We start from the raw sequence: 19,895 nt of genomic DNA, 5'->3' as shown, positions 1-19,895 counted from the left end.
TATAAGTTTATTTCCTATTTTCAACTGGAAAGAGTAGCTTAATGTTTTATTAAAATTGCAAAAGTCAAGTTGATTTTTCACAGATTTTTATTTTTCTCTTGCTTTCTTAAGGAACTTTTTTTTTTTTTATCGATTTGTTTGTTAAAAGTATCAAAGTATAAATCAAAAGTATTATCTCTTTAGAAGCTAAAAATCTCGACTTATACACCGGTGTAAATAGTATAGACATTTTTTAATGAACTTAAATTTAAAACCGAAGCAACCATAATAACTGATATGCCAATTTTTTTATCTTTTCAAACATTTATTGGAATTCCATACAAATTCCGGAATTTATTCCCGGTGGGTTTGGATGTCAAAAAAAAGCAAACTTTTGAGAACGAAGAGGATGTTTTTAGGTCTTCTTGAATTCGGAGGAAAATTTGAAAATTATTGCTTGATGTCAGAATAAAGTTTTAGAGAAAGATTTTAAGATTTGTACTAAGTCCTGATAAGTGAGACCCTATTCCGCGCTCTCTCAAAAAACTGAGTGATAGCGAATTTTTACGAAGCGAAAAAAATACTTCAATATTCACTAACAACTATGTTCTCAATATAAAAAGCGTAGTATTTCAAAATTATGAAAAACTGCAAATTTGAAAATGTTGCTAAAAATGAAGTGTTAAAAAATTTAAAATAAAAATTTATTTTTTAGATTATTAACACTTTTTATTTTTAAAACGACAAATAAGACATCGATAAACGGAAAATGAAATGATGTCTTAAAAGTTGACGAAGGAATTTAACTCGTACTGTTTCAATATTTTCTGGGATGACAAAATCTTTCACGTGAGCATAAATAAAAACCATAAAAATTATATATACACATATATACAGTATTTTAATAAAAAGTTTTGAACAGCGTTTTCATAATGGATTTGTATCGCTGCGTTTGCGTCCACTGCTCCATTTGCTTCTATTCCTATAACGAAAAAGTCGCGAAGAGAACTCTTCCATTGACATTTTCCAGTCTTTGCTACCCTTTTTCATAATGGACGCTAACTTTAGTCGTATGGAAAAGTCAGTTTCGCCGACAAATTTAAGCTTTTCGTCCGTGTCTTCCCAACTGTTTATTATGAGTATTTCATCACCTCTATTTGGGGATGTAATATTGCAAGGATCAAAGTTGTGTTGAAATGAACAGGTGTGTGTTTGAGGAAAGTGTGAACAAGGTTGAAGGGAATGAGAACTAAAGCAATTTCTTTTATTTAGTTTATTCTCTTTTTTTTCAGCTTCTATTTTATCGGTGTTGCCGACCGTATAACTTCGGTGACGCAAACTTATTCTTAGAGTATTTCTAGGAATTTGACCATAACGTTCAGTCATTAAAGATCTCTCGAATTCCTCGTTTCCACTTCTAATCGAAATTTGATCGGTATTCATATCGATGTAAGGATTTTCAATATATTCTTCGCATTCATCCAGGGATCCAATATCCTCACAACTCTGTGAAGCAATACTCATGGAGAATGCAGGCACATTAGATATTCGTCTCTGAAAATAACCTCAAAAACGTGAGCACATAATATGACTTACAGATTTTAAGTCTTACGTACAGTTTAGAAAATCCTTTAAAATTCAAAAATTAAGAGAAGAAAATGCCAAAAATTCAACCTCTGTGATCGCAGGAGCATGATCATCTTGGGTGGTTGTGTTAGGACCGTTATACTGTTTTGAAGGGAAAGATCTTTTTAATTTTGCGTGTGAAATAGTTGATAAAAATTGGTTAGGGGGTAATAAAAAAGAATCAGATGAAGGAAAATCACTATGGCGTCGAAAATTTGACACCGGTGAATTGGGTTGACGAGATTGACAATTACTGTCGGATACAGATTTGAATATCGATATTCTGGGAGGTAAGTTAGGCTTGTCATCCCAACTTAGCACAGCATCTGTGTTTGCTGAAAAGTAAGGACAGTAAGACTCTCTTTTCGCGTTCATATTAAAGTTCAATTTAAACTCCTCGATATCTGCATAGATGCTAAAAATAAATATTGCCATATTAAGTATTATAAATGTCATTCACGTTATTCTCTAAATGAAGATCGTAATGAAACTCAAAGTCCGTCTTCATCGTACACAAAAAATCAAAAGAGAAAAAAAAAAAAAAAAAAAGCAGAAAAGCAATTTTTAACCTTGCGTTTGTTTTCAAACTAAAATCTCTCAGTCGTCTCTCTCGTCGCCTCCATTTAACTAAAGTAAAAACTATGGCAACAAGTATCATGGAAAAAAGGGCTAACGAACCCGTAGTCAAAGCAGCAATTAGTGTTGCACTTGATGGCTCTGTGTTTTCTGTAGGATTCGTCACATAAGTGAAATTGCCTTAAAAGAATCGAACAGGATTTTATCAAAAACACAGAAGACTAAGAGCGTTGAAATATGTTTGTAAAAGCTATTACAGTCCAGTCTAAATAACGGATTCGTTTATTTCAAACGTATTATCCAATATGAACTGGACTTGCCAGTTCGTTTAAAAGAGCACAAAAAATCCTTACCTTTGTTCACGTACTTGCACGAGCATATTAAGTTGTTTATCGGGGAACGGTACGAGTAAGAACTTTGGCAAACATAACTTTGCTCGGCACATAACGATTTCTCTTCGAGAAAAAATTTTAAAAACGTTTTTCATTCTAAACACTTTGTTTTTGATATAAAAAAAATTTATTTAAATGTAAATTCCCTTTGATGAAAAAAACTGATGCGGCCTCAGTTCGTTACATTAGCACCTGATGCTCTCTCTGCTCATTAAGTTAATAAATTATTATTAAAATTATTATTACGTCAATAAAAAAAAAAAAAAGAATTGATTCACCTACGCAAACCGGAAACGGGTTTTTCCATTGACCCGTCTCAAGGCACACAAAAGAATCTGAACCGATGAGTAAATAATTGGGATAACATTTCACAAATATGTGCGCTCCAATTGCGAACTCGTCTTTGATTAGGACGTCTGAAAAAAAACCATTCTCGGGGGGTGTTGGAGACAAACAGGATATAACTAGAGCACAAATAAAAATATTTGTTATTCTAAACCTAATAAGAGTTAAACATGTCCTCCAATGAAGCAGTCCAAAATGAATAATGATGATGGATGGATGAAGGATGATACTCTTGTATAAACACTAAAAACCATATGAAAATATAACGTTTGGTAAATGCGAAGACAAAAGGGTTTTTTGCTGGAATTGACGCTGGAATTTATTACCTTTGCAATCTTGGCCGTTTCCAATCCACCCAGGATTACATTTACAACTATATGAGCCAATAGAGTTATGACAGTTGGCTTTTACATGACATGCATGACTGTTCGTACACTCGTTTATATCTAAAAAATAACAGACAGACCTAAGAAAGAAATAACAAACAAAACTTTAAAAAATAAATAGATAAAAAGTAAAAACGAAAGTTCGGAGAGTCTTGAGCAATCGTAAAAATTAATTTTAAAATCAATTTTTACGATCAACGGAAAAAGTAACAAAAATCAATTTTAAAATCAATTTTTACAATCAACGGAAAAAGTAACAAAAATTAATTTTAAAATTAATTTTTACGATCAACGGAAAAAGTAACAAAAATTAATTTTAAAATTAATTTTTACGATCAACCGAAAAAGTAACAAAAATTAATTTTAAAATAAATTTTTACGGTCAACGGAAAAGTAACAAAAAAAACTTAAAAAAATAAAATTAAAGTAAATAATAGTCAAACTAAGTTAAAGTAAAATCTACAAAGCGAAATTCTTTTCATTCTTTTTTACGACTTTGATTTGCTAAACAGAATTGGTCTATCTAAACTACTAAAAGTTTTAGAAATCGGTGATCGATGTATGTGTGTGATATGCTTTCAAATCGAACTTTCTAAAAGCTGAAATGAAGAACAAGGTGAGAGACTTCTTCTTTCTGTATTCATAAAGAAAAAACAGAAATTTTCCTACAGGAACTTTTCTAGATTAATTCTAACGGACTGTTTTATTTTGTTTTAAATAAATTTAAAATACACTTTTTAAATCTATTTTTTTGACGAAACAAAGAATTTCAACTTGGACCACCTTTTTTCCACAAGAAAAATATTCTCAAAATAAATTTCAGCTTCATAGCGATTTTTTTTAGTGTCCTGTATTTATGGGTTTGAGGATCATTCAGAGATCTCCAAAAAAATTTCTTCATGTTCAAAGAATTTGATTCCTTTTCATTCAGATCTAAAAAAAAAACCTATTTCTCTAATATGGATCACAAATGGTTTCAGTTCCACTATTGTAACGAACAGTTTCTGCAACGAACAGCGGAACTCAACCTACTTAAGGTCAACAAAGATTCAAATATTGGCAAATTGTTGTGAAATTTGATGTATAGAGCAACTATCTGAACTTTAATTCTTAATTAGCATTCATTTTTTCTTGATTCTTACACAAAGATTATCTCGCATAAGTAATAAAAAAAATCCCATGATGCAGTTTACTCCTTTCTAAAAAAATTTATAAACAAAAGGTTTTTCTAAAATAAAAAAAGATTTCATTGTGATAGTGAAACAGGTCATCATATACCCTATTCAGAATATATCCAAGGTTAAATGGACCTATGCTAGATTACACTGAATATATTACAAATTAGTCAATACTAATTAATAGCCTTACTCCCTGATATTGCTAGTGTTTAATTTTTCAACTCTACAAAAATCAAAGATTACCCACAATAAAACTTAGTAGTCTTACATTAAAATAACAGCAAATAATCTAATTGTAACATTTTATAATAACAGCCTCAACACACTGAAACTTTAATGCTTTGAGACCAAGTGATTGCTACATTATTTTTAAATTTAAAAAACCCACACTTGTTTTTGAAGTAAATGTCCTGTTGATTCTGATGATTAAACTTGTGGTAAAGGTAAATCAATCTATTGAGCCATCAAATATTGTATGGATGATACCAGAAACCAGTGTGAGGCACTGAATTTATGCTTTAGATAAAAAAAAAAAAAAAAAAAAAGAGATTTAGTTATTTTAAAATCTTTATCAAAAATTAGCATCCTTTATGTTGGCTAAGTATGGTTTCTAGTTAAGTTCAGCCTTTTTTAATAAGGCCACTCAGATATATATATATATATATATATATATATATATATATATATATATATATATATATATATATATATATATATATATATATATATATATATATATATATATATATATATATATATATATATATATATATATATATATATATATATATATATATATGGGGTATATTTTGGCATGGAAGAGCATTGTATGTATGGTCTAGGCTATGTATAGAATGGAATTTATTTCTCACTATGTATGGAATGGCATTTATCATCTAGCTATGTATGAAATGGCATTTATTTCTCCAAGTGGCATTTGTCACTTGGAGAAAATAAATAACATTAAACAAAATGTGATATTAAACAAAAAATGTGATTATTAAATGCTTGGTGCCTCATGTTAACTTACAAAAAAATATTTTCAAAGCAAATTTTAACACATATTTATTTGTATAAATTAAAAGAGTCTCATACAAAGTAGTAACTGTTTTGGCAATTCACAAAATGTAAACAATAATGTAGCTTCTTGAGCTAGGGTTTCTACATTTAGCATCTTTTAAAGTATTTTTAAAAATTATGAATTTATTCCATTTGGTAAAAACATTGTAATGAATCCTGTTTCTGGAGGTAATGGATGAAATAAGGTCTAATTTTTTATGATAAGTTCCATTTGCTAACAAATTAGATTTTTTTTGCAAAGCCAAGGTATCAATCTTCAAGACTTGTAAAGTTAGAGCATTTTTCAAATAGTTGCACATTAGTTTGCACATAATATTCTCTTAATACAATTTTTTTGAATTCGGTCAATATTATCAAGTCAAAAATCTCTTGAATTCTACTTGAATATGTTTTTTGTAGACAAAGTTATGTATATTCAAAAGTAAAACTTTGAACTTAATGGTTTTCCATTTCGGAAACTTTCCATGACTTCAATAATTGTGAAAATGAGTTGCTTACAATACACTTTTAATGAATAAAAGACACCTAAATTTTGGATGATTGATCCATTTCCTTTGAATAATTTATAAACCATTATTGTAGTTCATGTTATTTCCTTTGAATAATTTATAAACCATTATTGTAGTTCATGTTAAAGAGCTTGATTTGCTAGAAATTGAATCAAAAGGTATCTAAGTTAATGAGTGTTTGAAGATAAGACAAATTTTTAGAAATTGAGCTTTTAAATGCTTACAAGAAACCAAATATCTCTATGAAGCTGGAAAAATATATCTTGAGCGTATAAAAAAAAAGGTCAAATTTTGAAAGAGTTGAGAACATCAATTCTGGATCCTGGGTGAATTTGGTTGAAATGACCTTACATAACATTTTCGAAATATCAAAACTAATATATTCTACATTACAATAAATACAAATATGACCTTTACAAATACATACCTACACAATTTGGACCAGTAATGCTTGACCAATGCTCTGATGGTAAACATTCATCATATTCATCACCAATATTTTTATACCCATCTTTACAAACATAACGAACTACTTCTCCAACTTGATAAGTTTTGTTTGGATGGTGGTTTAAAAGGTCTGAATGATGGGGACGTCCACAACTTTTTACTGAATAAAGAAGATTTATGAGTAATTTATCTTAAAAGAATATTTTGAAACATTTTTAAATGTGCTATGATGAAAGAAAAAGAACACTAATATTATTACATCAAAATAGGTAATGCAGAGTTGAGCAAGCTTATAAGTTTTTATATTTATATTTGACTTTTGCTGTGCAGCTGGTTCCAAATTTCTTCAGTGATCCTTTACCAATTGGTCTAATCATTGTAGGTATAACAACAGGATCAGTAGATCAGTAGTTAAAAATAATTTTTTTTTGATTAAAGGAAAAACATTCTAAATTTGAGATGTTATTTGGAGTTGATGGTATATAGTTACTAAAACAAAATTTTAAGGTGGAAATAAACTAAAATACTGATTACATCGAGTACTCTGCATTAATTTAAAAAAGTCTAGTTTATGAAACATTTAAAAGGTCCATATACACTCATCTAATTCATGAGAACTACTGGAAACGATACCACTGATACAACTGATACAATTTTCCTTTGCAATATTGATGACCTCACAATTTGGTACTGACAATTATAAAGCAGGAGTAATGCATTATTTTCTGAAGATCGGTTAACATTTCACAAAGTGTCTAATGAAATCAGTAAATTTTTTATTAGTCACCCATCAAAATTATTTTTCATTAGTAACCCACCAAAACAATTAGGCAAATTCAATCCCAGAAGGAGTGTTTAAATGTGCTTGAACTAAAACCCTAGGAAACCCTAAAAAAAAAAAAGGGAGGAACATGAATAGCAAGAACATTAATTCCACAAGTTTTATTCTACATGCAAAAAGTAGTGTTTCCCTTTTCTGAGATACAGAAGAGTTAACTTGATTTATTCAGCAATTACTTAACAGTTGATAAATTGCTACCATAGTTTAATTGTTTTAAAGCTTAATTGTTCCAAGTGATTTCATCATTCCAAATGATTCATTCCTCCAAATAACTCCATCATTTTAAATAATTAAATGTTCCTAATTTAGTTTCAGGTTTAAACTTCCTCCCTTTGAAGGCTGCAAAAAAACACTTAAACACTGAAATTTGTCATTTGCTGTATTTAGCTTCTGTTGTCTATACTGAAATATCATTATCATTTTTTTAATATCAAATATCAAATCAGCATGAGACAATTTTTTTTTTGGATTTTCTTCCCATTTCCTTTGTGATGCTATACAGCAGAATTTTTCTCAGCAGAATTTTTGGTTTTCCTAAACTTTATTTGTAAAAAGATTAAGTTCTTTTAAATTTATTTACTAAAGTTTTAATGTTTTATGCACTGAAAAAAGATTTGTGATTTTTTCTTTTAAAACTTTGATTTTTTAAAAGAAAAAATCACAAAAATATTGAATATTCATTTCTATAATTAATTTCTATAAATTCTAAAATATTAGTCTTAATGATTTGTGAGAACTGTTTTTGTAAAAACCATGCTTTAGTCAGACTAATGTATGACTTAAACCGGAGTAAAAATCAAATTGATAACAAAAAAAAAAACATTTTGGAAATCCTCTTACATGTATAAAATTAATTTTTATCATCTTTATACACATATTTCTTTTAACTTTTGATTTCTATGTTTTATAGATAAGAGTTAAAACCTTTATACTTATATTGTCAATCAAAATAGTGGTGTTAGCAACAACTACATGATGGCAATAACCAATTAAAGATTATATAATTCATTTTTGTCTTATCTTTTTACATTTAGAACTTTTGTTGACTTCAAAACCTAGAAAGCTTGAATATAAATTTTTAAAATTTTATCTGCTGAAAATCTGCTGAAACAAGTGAGGTCAAATCCAAACTGGGTTGTCATCAAGTAATCAACAAGATAGGCGATCCATAGGATCCCTTCATCACTTGGAAAGACTACATGATTCAACCTCACTATATCTAAGACTGCCATATTAACTCAATAGAACTCAATTTAGCAAAAAAAAAAGCCTTAAGTAGCAATAATAAAACTTGAATTAGTTTTGAAGCTACATAATGTACAATAATCGCATAATGTAATGTACAATAATGGCTGTAATCGTATAATGTAATGTACAATAATGGCTGTAATCGCATAATCTAATGTACAATAATGGCTGTAATCGCATAATCTAATGTACAATAATGGCTGTAATCGTACAATAATGTAATGTAGAATAATGAGAAATTGTGGAAAAATCTTTGATAAGTTCTCAACTTTTCTTAAGAGTGTATTTGTTTATTTTTATAATATTGGTATGCCATTAAAAAAGACTGACTGATCCACTTCCATGATCAGTTGAACAACATACACCCAATGCTTGTTCTCCCATGAGATAAATACAAACTTGTTGGTTTGATCCAAATATTCAAAACTGTGATAGGTCAACCATCCAATTTCTTTATTTTATAGGCAAAGCTATCTTTTACTTTATTTTGTGAGCGTAACACTGTTTTTTTCATAGCAACTCAGCCATTTAATCTAATGTTGTAAATTAATCAAAAATTACAATACTCATTTAAAGGCTCATTTCAACTTACAAAAGTTTCTACTGTCAGTTCTTGTCCAGTCAATTATCAATTTCAAACTCTCTGTTGAGTCAGTATTTTATCTTTTCATTTTGTGGTCATACAAGGTCTTGAAAGCTCAAAAATAATTTTAAAAAATGAATTAGTTCAATCATAAATACTCACTTGGTTTGTAATAACAATAATAAATCTGTAAGTGTAATCCAGGTATTACAATTTCTGCATAAGGATGTCTTTCTCCTTTGGCTACAGCTGCACCAACCTCCTCAAAATAATTTTCTAGGTCATATTGAATATACTCTAATGATGATTCTGTTCCAATAACATGCTGACATCTCTTCGATTTATAGGGAAACAAGTAAAAAGGTCTATCACGTGGGAGCAAAATACCATCTTGGTTTATTTCTCCTGTAGTACAGCAATAAAATATTTGTGTATCTTTTTTAAACATGCCTTCTGGTAATGTACCACTTGCTGAAAGTATGACAAAATTTTAACTTACAATCATTTAAAATATTTATTGACTACTTTAAAACAAATAATTGATAAAGTAAAAACTAGAAAACAAACAAAACCTGCGTTTGTATTGTTGGTATCTTCATCATCCCAGAACAATTCTCCTTCAACCATGTTGGATGGGCAATGAGTTCCTTTCTTATAGATACAATATTGACCATTGGGCCATTCACCTACGGATTCTTCCATTTTTATGCAAAAGCCTCTGTAGACAAACTCTGAAAGATATTTATTTTTCAGAATAAATTTTAAACAATAATTTTTCTCAAAAAAACTAAAACATTTTTTTGTATTACAAGAAAATAAAATTATTACCTTTTGTAACTTCCCCAAACAAATGGAATGAATCTGAAACTTTATTTTGGTTGTTTGTGTGCTCTGTATACTGCTTGTAAAAACCATGATGCCATTCAAAACTGTGACCCTCTGGACAACCTGACTCAGGCATTGGTAAACCATAACTTCCACTCGGCCAGATTGTCCATGGATAAGTACCATTGACAGGAGCTATCAAAGTAACAAAAATTTGCTTTTCATTTAAGACAACAAAAATTCTAAATGCATTTGAAATTGCCAAATGCTAGTTACAATATTTTTTACAACAGTGATTTTTTATAAAATTAGGCATCTCATAAAAAATGCATAAAGGGTATTTATGTTAAAAATGCATAAAGGGTATTTATGGAAGCTTATAGTGTTCAAAAAAATGTAGTAAAGAAAAAAACAGTCACACAAATAATAACTAATTTAAAACAATTGAACATTTAATTTAAAAAACTAAGAGCATATCATTATTTAAATAACTTGTACAACTTGTGTTAAAACTAAATTGTGGAAGGAAAAAAATTATATTCTACTGAATTTTTTTTCATTCAAATATGAAATTTTTAGTGTCTTTTAATAATAAAAACATTCAGCACAATAATTTTGTATATCTGCTTATACCAGATATACCAAAGGTGTTTTCAGCACAATAATTTGGTGTATCTGGTATAAGCAGATATACCAAATTATTGTGCTGAATATTTTTATTATTAAAAAACACTTACAATGCTTGAACTTTTATCAAGAAACTTTAAAAGAATATTTTCAAGAGAAATTATTGTGCTGAATATTTTTGTCAAAAACACTAATGATGCTTGAACTTTTATCAAGAAATTTTAAAAGATCATTTTCAAGAAAAATTTTAAAACTACAAATGTAAAATCTATTTAAGCCATTTATTTGATAAACATCAGGAGTAAAATTTTTTTTTTCTGGAATTCGAATATTTAAAGTTCATTTTCATTCAAATCTAATAAATATTAATAATAATAAATATTGGGGAAAAAAGTGAAGATATAAATTTGTAAATAAAAAGAGGAGATACCTCCTTTTTTTTTATCTCTTTTTAACTTTAAAATTTACTGTTAGAAAAATTTTATAGTAGGTAACTGTAATACTATTGATTGGTCTCATTTGCAGTCTTTATTTTTATCGTGGTATTTTACAACTTTTAAAAATATTTAATGGAAATCACATTGATGAAATGATGCAACCATCACACAGCAATAGAAAAAAGAAATTCTTCCCCTCCCCCTCCTTTACAACATTAAATAGTGAACTAAATACTATCAGTTTGGTTAGCTCTTTTTTAAAAAAAAGCCTAGCATCTTATAAGTTGTCAGAGTCCCAAAGATATTCAATAGGATTAAGATCTGAATATTGTGCCGGCTAATAAAAGGATATTTTTTTATTTGGAACAATCATTTAACAGATTTTACTGCGTATTTTGAGTTATTATATAAGTAGAAGCACCTTGTCAATGATTTTCTGGTATTGCTTTTAACTTAAAACATAAAACAAGAACCAACTAATTCACTTAATAGTATGAACTTTTTAAAGTTACCCAAAAAGTTTGGAAGCATGATATTTTGGCAAAGACTTAATTTTCTTCCTGTAATATTTTACCTGAGTATAAGAAAACTGGTTTCAATTTTTATAATAACTTGCCATGAATTGTTAATGAGCTAGGTAAAGCATTTTAGTAAGGTAAAACATTTTACACTAAAAACATTCATACATTTAACTCTTTGGCATATTGGCATCACATGAGTACTATTCTCTATCAAAAGCTGAAGTAGTGATTGGTCAGCAGTACTTTTATTTTTTGAAATATTGTCTAATAAATATCCTAAAAAAAACAGATTTGCAGAAGTGTCACTTATAGCAGTCCCGTGCAATCTTTTGCATTCACTTGAAAGCTTCCTCATAGTAAAGTTGTTAACCATGATATAGCATTGATTAGTGTCTGGGCTTGTGAACCAACCTTCAAGACAGCCTAAAATATATTTTAAAAAATAAAATACATAGACTTTCAAAGTTACGATAATAATACTTTTTACATTCAAGTACATCTGTACTAAATGCGCTGAGAAAGGCATTAAAAACTGCAAAGAAACAATTAGCTCTTTACTAGTAAATTGATAGCGCTGTCTCTAAGTAAAAGGTATTTCAAAACTTTTCAAAACTTCTTATTGCCATTGACTACTACTACTCCAGTTTAATTGTTATCTTTTTTGTATCACAGTTTACGTTTCAATAACGTTAAAATATTGTAAAATAATGTTTGTGTTACCACCATCTTATTTTAGCACGGTGAGATGTGCTAAAATAAGATGGTGGTAACACAAACATTATTTTACAATAATTTATCTCTAACTATTTAATTATGTAACAATTAAATTACTATTATTTAGCAATAAATTGTAACTAACAACTGTCTTTGCCAAGTCATCCTGTGACTGCATAAATTATTTTCCAGTGACTGCATAAACTATCCCAAAAACATTTGTTACATCTGTATTGAGTACACTGCAAAGAAGTATATGTCAACTCACACATACAGTCTGCAAACTCTACCATCTTTACATTGGCTGTGCAGTTAGTTATCAGGATAATTGATAAGCACCTCACATTGTTGCATGTTTTGCTCAATTGAACTTTAAAAATGCATAAAAACTACTTTTTGTAATTTCCATAATATAGCAAGAACAGCATGATCATTCATTAGACTGCTATTTCTTTTCTATCGCTAGCTTTACCAAAAAGACAGAAAAAGTGCTTCCTAACCCAATTTGTCTTCAGCTTTTCATCTAGTACTCCATTTTTTTAACTTAGTACTCCCTGCTCAACCCCTAAATCTATCTAACACTTCAGAAAGTTCATCCATCACTATAAAATGAAAATATAAAAGATGCTGACCATTCTGAAAGCTTTTCCCTTGCCCCTCATTTCATATCTCAAAGTGAACTGAAATAACAAAAACTGAATACCAACAATTCATATTTTCAAAATACTGTTTTTAATCAGAGAAAAGCTGTACTACTCTAATGACATTGTTAGTCTGTTCCAAGAAGTTATTTAGAGTCAAACATGAATGGCATCTTTTTATTAATATATCTGCATCCAGTATTAAGGCTATTCTTCTTTACAATCATAACACCTTTTTTATCTGTACCTGTTTCATATTCTGTATTAATGCAAGAAAACTATAAAAACATAAAAAAAAACACCTGAAATGTATCTGCAACAATTAGAACAAGTGGGGCATCGGTGCAAACTATTGTAATCTTGGCTGGTATTTTTAGTAAGTTTTTTGGTTGTGGGACAGTAAATATCATGCCCACCATTACATAAGGACAGTTTGGATTTGCACATTTTCTAAAACAAGCAATGTCATTTATCCATCCTTTACTGATCAGCAAACACCATCTTACCAGCTTTTGCACATAGAGCTTGCCTTTGAAGGCATATGAAGGCATTAGGTAAAAACAGTGCAACTTTAAAATAACTCAGAAAAAGGTCTCTGTTAAAGGAGTTTTTGTGAGCCCTCAAATCAGACAACTTTTACATGATGATCAATTAGAGGTTGTCATGGTTGATCTACAAATAGTAGCTTGAAAAGATTTTAAGTGATTTTATAAAAGATTTCTTGATTACAACAATGCATCAAATTACAAGAAACTTGTCAAACAAATGCTCTGATCTTTTAAAGTTGTCGGATGCAATGTATCTACAGCTTCACTTCTTCAAACCAAATTAAAAGTTCTTCCCTGACAATGTGGGTTCTTTAAGCTACTAAAATATAATCAAAAAATACTACAAAGGAAAGTGGTCAACTGGAATGCTAATAGACTACTGCTGGATGCTAAAATATGATACTTCTGACATTCCACATGAAAGGGTTTCCACTCATGAACACATCTGATGCAACAGCAAATTCTAACTATTGTACCATATTTGCAATTGTATGTCATTATATAATAAATTGATTGTCTACTTTGTATTAAACATATTCTCAGAAATAGTTGTAGCTTAAAAAAATGTAATTTTTGTTTCTGAAAAATTGAGGTTGCCCAAATAAAAACCATCATCAAACTTGAATCAGTGTTATCAACATAGTGAAGAAGACTAAAAAGCTTCCATTTTTTTAAAAAGTAATTTTAACTTCTCAGTGTCATCATTCCTTTCATTTTGCAGGGTATTATCAATTTATTTATATAAATTTGACCATTCTGATCACCACTTCAAATTATAATCAATTCTACATACCATAACACCCTTTTGGCTTTTCCTTTGAAGTTTCGTTACAGAAGCAGTAATAGCTGTCAAAATATTGAACACAAAAAGTACCCTTCGGACAAGGATCTTTGCCACATTTTGTATTGACTACTCCTGTAAAGTAAATTTTACTAAATAAACTAAAACATTTTTTTAAATTGTTTTTTTAAACCAGTAGAATTTTCAGATGATGCAGCAAAAAGGTAACCTGACATTAAACTCTTACAATTATCTATTTAAAAATAATATAAGTCCAACAGTTTAACAGTGCAATTTCTCAACCATATGTATTTAGTGAAGCATGAGTTCAAAATATGTCCAAATCAAACACTTGATGTTTTGATTTGGACATATTTTTATTTTTTTTGGACATATTTAAAAGCTTCTTTAGTCTAACAAATAAGACTTTTTAAAAAAGATAATATTCATAAAGATGACTAACGATGATGATGATAATGATGATGACGATGATGATGATGATGATGATGATGATGATGATGATGATGATGATGATGATGATGATGATGATGATGATGATGATGATGATGATGATGATGATGTTAACAATTACAAGGAGCATAGTTATTCAAAGTGGTAAGAGAAAAAAAAACCATTAATACCTGTGCTATAAGCATGCTTATAAGTACCATTGCCACAACTGTATAAAGGATTGTATAAACATGCAGATAAGCAGTTGCTTTCTGCCACTGGCAGCAAATTAATAATATTTTGATAACATGAACATTTTGCAATTATTCCACCAAGCACAGCAAAAGAATAGCCAAACTCTTGGCAGGCTTTAACACATTCTTGCGGAATAATTATCTTTGAAATATAGATTTCAATTTCCTCTGATGCTGTACTTATCTTAAAACACCCAATATATTTCCCTCCTAGATGAAGATTTTAAATTGTTGGAAAACTTTCTTTTAGTTTTTGAAAAAAAAATTTTTCACTATTATACTGAACAGCCATATAGCTAACTAATACAGATACCCCTAAATATTACTATATTAGCTGATATATATTGCTATATGTTTTTATATATAAAATTATTTTAATGAATTTTAAAATAATTACAAACTTACTGTAGCCTGCGATAGACGATGTACTATTAGAGTTTAAATTCATTACCAAACATTTGCTTCCTTCTGCTGTAAGCACACATGTTGAATTGTTGCCTTCACATGATGGGTTACATTCTATTCAAAGAAAATTATCATCATCATCATCATCATCATCATCATCATCATCATCATCATCATCATCATCATCATCATCATCATCATCATCATCATCATCATCATCATCATCATCATCATCATCATCATCATCATCATCATCATCATCATCACCACCACCTTCATCATCTTCATTATTTAAAAACTGTTTTCTATTAATCACATACCCAATACTTTGGAAATACATTTGTATTTAACACTAATGGTACCATTATAACCAATTAAACATGAGATTGTAAAACTTTCTTCAAATGATACTTTAAAATTGAAGAAATATTTCAATTCTAGTAAAATATCATTCGTTGTGCAAGTAGTTTGAGGAGATAATAATGTATCAACTATTGATATCCCCTTTCCTTCACAGCAAATTTTCGTTGAAGTATAAGAGTACTTAATTTCACCATTTTTTACAAAAAGAATAACATCTTTTATTACAGCATCTAAATGTTAAAAAAGAGCATAAGAAACATTTATAATTTTTTATTTACATACACAAAAATAGCAGGTGTCTAGATTCTAAATTTACAGACACTTACCACATTTTGTAGAATCATTTCTGAGAAAAATTTAAATCATTGTTTAAAGCTTCTTGTGTCTGAAACTCTTTTTAATTCCTTATTGCCAATTGTAAAATTATTAAAAAATGAGGATTTGCAGCGGCTTCATAACTTTCTCATAACCATTATAATTATCAAAGAGTTTCCATTCTCATGTTACAAAGAAACAATAGAAACACAACAAAATAACACTATTAAAGTTGCATGAGCCTTGGGTTGTGCGTATGTTAGAAAATTTTGATTTTAGCTTTTGTTCTGAACAACTTAAATCAAACTTAAAATTTTGTTGACATTCTTGCTGTCAAATTCTACATTAACTCTTTTATATCAGTTAAATTTTTGCTAGAAAAAGTTGTTGAGTACAAGTAGAATAATATGCATTCTTTGAATTAGTCTTCATAATTTTATAGTTGTTTTTTTCCACTGATTCGTTGTTTTTCTTAAACTATTTGAAAGGTGCGATGGAAGAACAGGTGCTGCCAGTTTTTGATAAGAGGGAAAAATAAAACAAAATTTTAAAAACTCCTTGATATTATTTCATTATGAGAATAGCAGTTAATTCTTGGCTTTTTTAAAAAAGCATCTAAAGTGTGAATGTAAAAATCTTAAAAATTGTTGGACATTCATGGTTTTTGGGTAGCAATAGCATGAAAAATCCTGTTTTTAAACAACAGATTTTTAATCATTAATTTTAATTGATTATTTTACAAAGCTTGTATATATTGTATACTACACGTAGAAAAAATTCAAAAATCTACAAAAAAATTTAGATTTACTTTTTTTCTCTCGCGCCCTGTGTTTATTCTTACCGCTATGTTTTTATTAATTTATTTACGCTCGCAATTTACGGCTGCGTTAATTGAAAATAACTCTGCTGGTGACAGAAGAAAGTCAAATGACTATTGAGAGAAACAGTATTTAAGAATTGTGTTAAAATGTTTCTGTTCAGCAAAAAATGCTGAGTCTGTAAAAAAAAAATATAAAAAAAAAAAAAAATACTTGAATTTTTTAAATAATGCTGGTTAAGTTTTAAAAATGCTTTGACGGATGACCAGAACCGTTAAGGAAAAATATATTTCTTCGATCATTTTTAAAATCCTGTGAATTTACGATATTTAGTAAAATAAAACAGTTTATATGATATGTAATATATAAGAATACATAATACACATAAGATTAAATAAGATTATATGATATATTTTTGGTTAGAGATTAGGTACAAAAATTAACAAAATCTTATCGAGACTTAATAACCTCGTAATGTCAATTCACTGGATTATCTTCAATAATCCTTACGTAATACTTTTTTTTTTAAAAAAAAAGCTTACATTGTTTAGACTCTAAGCACCTAACAGATTTAAAATTGACTTGTTGTTTGTTTTCACTGAAAATTGTGTCAGTTTACTCTCTGCAATTTAAAATATTCTCCTCTAAAAATTATTAATAAATTTTGTACTTCACGTGTCTTCTATTAAGTTTAGCTGCACACTGTTCGCACACTATCCGATAGAAAATCTATACCCTTAAACCGCGAAACATTTCAACTCTTAAGTGGGTTAAAATAACGCGATTAAAATATTTAATTTACTCTTTAAATGAGTTAGATCCGTAACTATAAACGGATTAATTTCATTTCAATTGGCATCGAACTTTCGTTTCAATTGGCATCGAACAACCCTTATGATCCTCATCTAAATCCTCATCAAACTCTGATGATCCTTATTTCAATTCTCATTTAATCCGGATGATCCTGGATGACAGAGTTTAACGGTATGGTAAAACTTTGTCATCCAGGACCGTCGAAATTAACTTTAAAGTCTAAAGGCTATAATTATGGTGACTAGTAGTATGTGATAATACAAGAGATACAAAAAAAAAACGGTATAATGATCTCCTACAAAAGCAGAAGAAGAATGTCTTATAGCACAAAACAAATCACAGACTAAAAATTTTTTTAAATCTAATTTTCTTATTTTATTTGCGTTAAAAACTTAAGCATATTTTTGCAAACAAGAACACGAAATCATCATATCACCTACCTAATCTTTAAAACTTACGATATGTAGCAAATGGTATTCACCTAGCGATAAGATACCCTCGTCCTTTAGATATATGTGTTTTGAGTAATATGGAAAGTAAGTGAAAAACTTATATATTGCAAAATTTCACTTTACAAAGGTTTTTTTGCAATTTCCTAAAAAAGTTCTCGTCATTTGTTATACTCACTAACTTGATTCGGCAAATAAATTGGAAGAGGGGTAGGGAGAACTTCCCCGATCATTTCTGGCGTTTTGACCATTTTGATGATCATAGTATTTAAACTTCATATTCATAAACCAAATCGAACTGTACTATGCGTGTATTTCTGAAGATTGGTAATCCAAAATTATTCAGTAAGAAGCAAATAAAAGAAGTTCTTTTGAACAGAACTTTATTTGGTTTATAAAGGCTAACTCGGTTGTTAAATAAACGTATTACGCACATAAACTTAATACAGGTAATTTCCTTTTCTGAAAAGAAGCAGATTTGATGAGAGTTTTTTACAACGCAAAATTATTCCAAAAACAGCTAGAAGCTCAAAATATTGGTAAAAGTTTGTTTGTATATCAATTGTTAAAAAAACAAAAACTCTTTACCTTTCTTATTTTTCATATTTATTGTTCTTATTTTAAAAAAAAAGGTTTTAAAGGACAAAATCATTCGAGACATTCTTTTTTTTTCCCACATTTTTATTTAATGGGGCAGTGTATTTAGTAAAGTTGCTTATCAAGTTGATTCACGCAATAAATACTTGTACATTTTAACTATAAATTCAAAAAACTTAAAAACTATACTCGTTGGTTTCTCTCCGTTCGCATCTATTCTTTCACTAAGCTGAATCACCAACAAATATATCAGCAAGTATGCCACCATTTTTTTATTTTACATGTGCTTCTAAAAATCAATCAGCGTTAAAATGTATATATTCCAATACTTAAATAATCCTAAATTAAATCTCAATTAGTCATTCTAAATCACTTTACAACTAAAATCATTTTATAACTAAAATCACTTTGTAACTAAAATAATTAGTCAGATACTCAGGTCTAAACCTAAATCCACAAAAAATCTTTCTTGAACAATTTTGACAAAAACTAACTTATTCCGTTTCTAAATAATACACATTCGTGTACCTTTATATAAATTTCTGTTAATGCATATTTATATATACATGCTTACTTTTTAAGAAACCAGACAAAAACAAAGTGTAAAGTATACGACAAAAACAATATATGATTTTTTAAAGCCAACTGACAACTTATCACGTCAATAAAATGCTCTAACTTTCTCTCAAAAAATCAATTCGCATTTTTTGTTGACATACACGAAAGGTGTTTAAACAGAAATGCAACGGAATATGTTGCGCTTGTTTTGAGCTATATCTTAATATATCTCAGCCATGTTAACCAGTTATCTCAGCTATATCGCGTCATCAAGTCTTTGATGTGTGGCCGAAATTTCAGAACAAAGAAACTGTTTATATTCATAAAAAGGAAGTGAGAAGGGAAAAAAGGCGATGGGATTAAGAATAAGCATAGTCATAGTATTTAAATAGTCTGGAAACGCGGGTCGTCTTCTATGGATTTCGTTCAATAACTTGAACATTTAAGGGTGACCGGACTGAGAGTGCATCAAATAATTTTAAAATGACTTTTTCTGCCGCAGTTTCTAATAATTTAGATGAATTTGATGCTGTTTTAGCTGCTATTAATGAAGATTTGTTGGAGACTGATCCTAATTTTAGTTCAACTG

General features: G+C 28.9%; 1 protein-coding gene across 10 annotated transcripts; it reads right to left on the bottom strand.

Moving 5' to 3' along the window:
* Positions 1 to 802: 802 nt before the first annotated feature.
* On the bottom strand, positions 803 to 19,042 carry LOC145187437 (uncharacterized). Of its 10 annotated transcripts, none has more exons than XR_016449266.1 (16): positions 18,938 to 19,042; positions 15,714 to 15,986; positions 15,394 to 15,507; positions 14,926 to 15,198; positions 14,297 to 14,419; positions 11,766 to 12,023; positions 10,019 to 10,210; positions 9,763 to 9,921; positions 9,353 to 9,661; positions 6,499 to 6,678; positions 3,245 to 3,364; positions 2,856 to 3,037; positions 2,535 to 2,636; positions 2,175 to 2,361; positions 1,654 to 2,020; positions 803 to 1,533 (listed from the first exon to the last, which is right to left on the bottom strand). XR_016449266.1 is itself a non-coding variant. In XM_090076818.1 (16 exons), the coding sequence occupies exons 1-16, from the start codon at positions 19,014 to 19,016 to the stop codon at positions 907 to 909; spliced, it is 3,549 nt and encodes a 1,182-aa protein (XP_089932944.1). In that variant the 5' UTR covers positions 19,017 to 19,042; the 3' UTR covers positions 803 to 906. The 10 variants fall into 10 exon arrangements, 7 of the variants coding, with proteins under 7 accessions (XP_089932944.1, XP_089932947.1, XP_089932948.1 ...); XM_090076818.1 differs by having other exon boundaries at positions 2,852 to 3,037; XM_090076821.1 differs by lacking the exon at positions 18,938 to 19,042 and adding an exon at positions 16,880 to 16,932 and having other exon boundaries at positions 2,852 to 3,037.
* Between the last annotated feature and the right edge of the window lie 853 nt (positions 19,043 to 19,895).

Source organism: Hydra viridissima, unplaced genomic scaffold (genome assembly GCF_058129835.1).
Source record: "Hydra viridissima isolate aposymbiotic clone 2 unplaced genomic scaffold, HvirCarnegie_v1 scaffold_1, whole genome shotgun sequence".
Lineage (NCBI taxonomy): Eukaryota > Metazoa > Cnidaria > Hydrozoa > Anthoathecata > Hydridae > Hydra > Hydra viridissima.
Note: the sequence above shows the minus strand (reverse complement) of the source record. Positions and strands in the feature narration are given on the sequence as shown.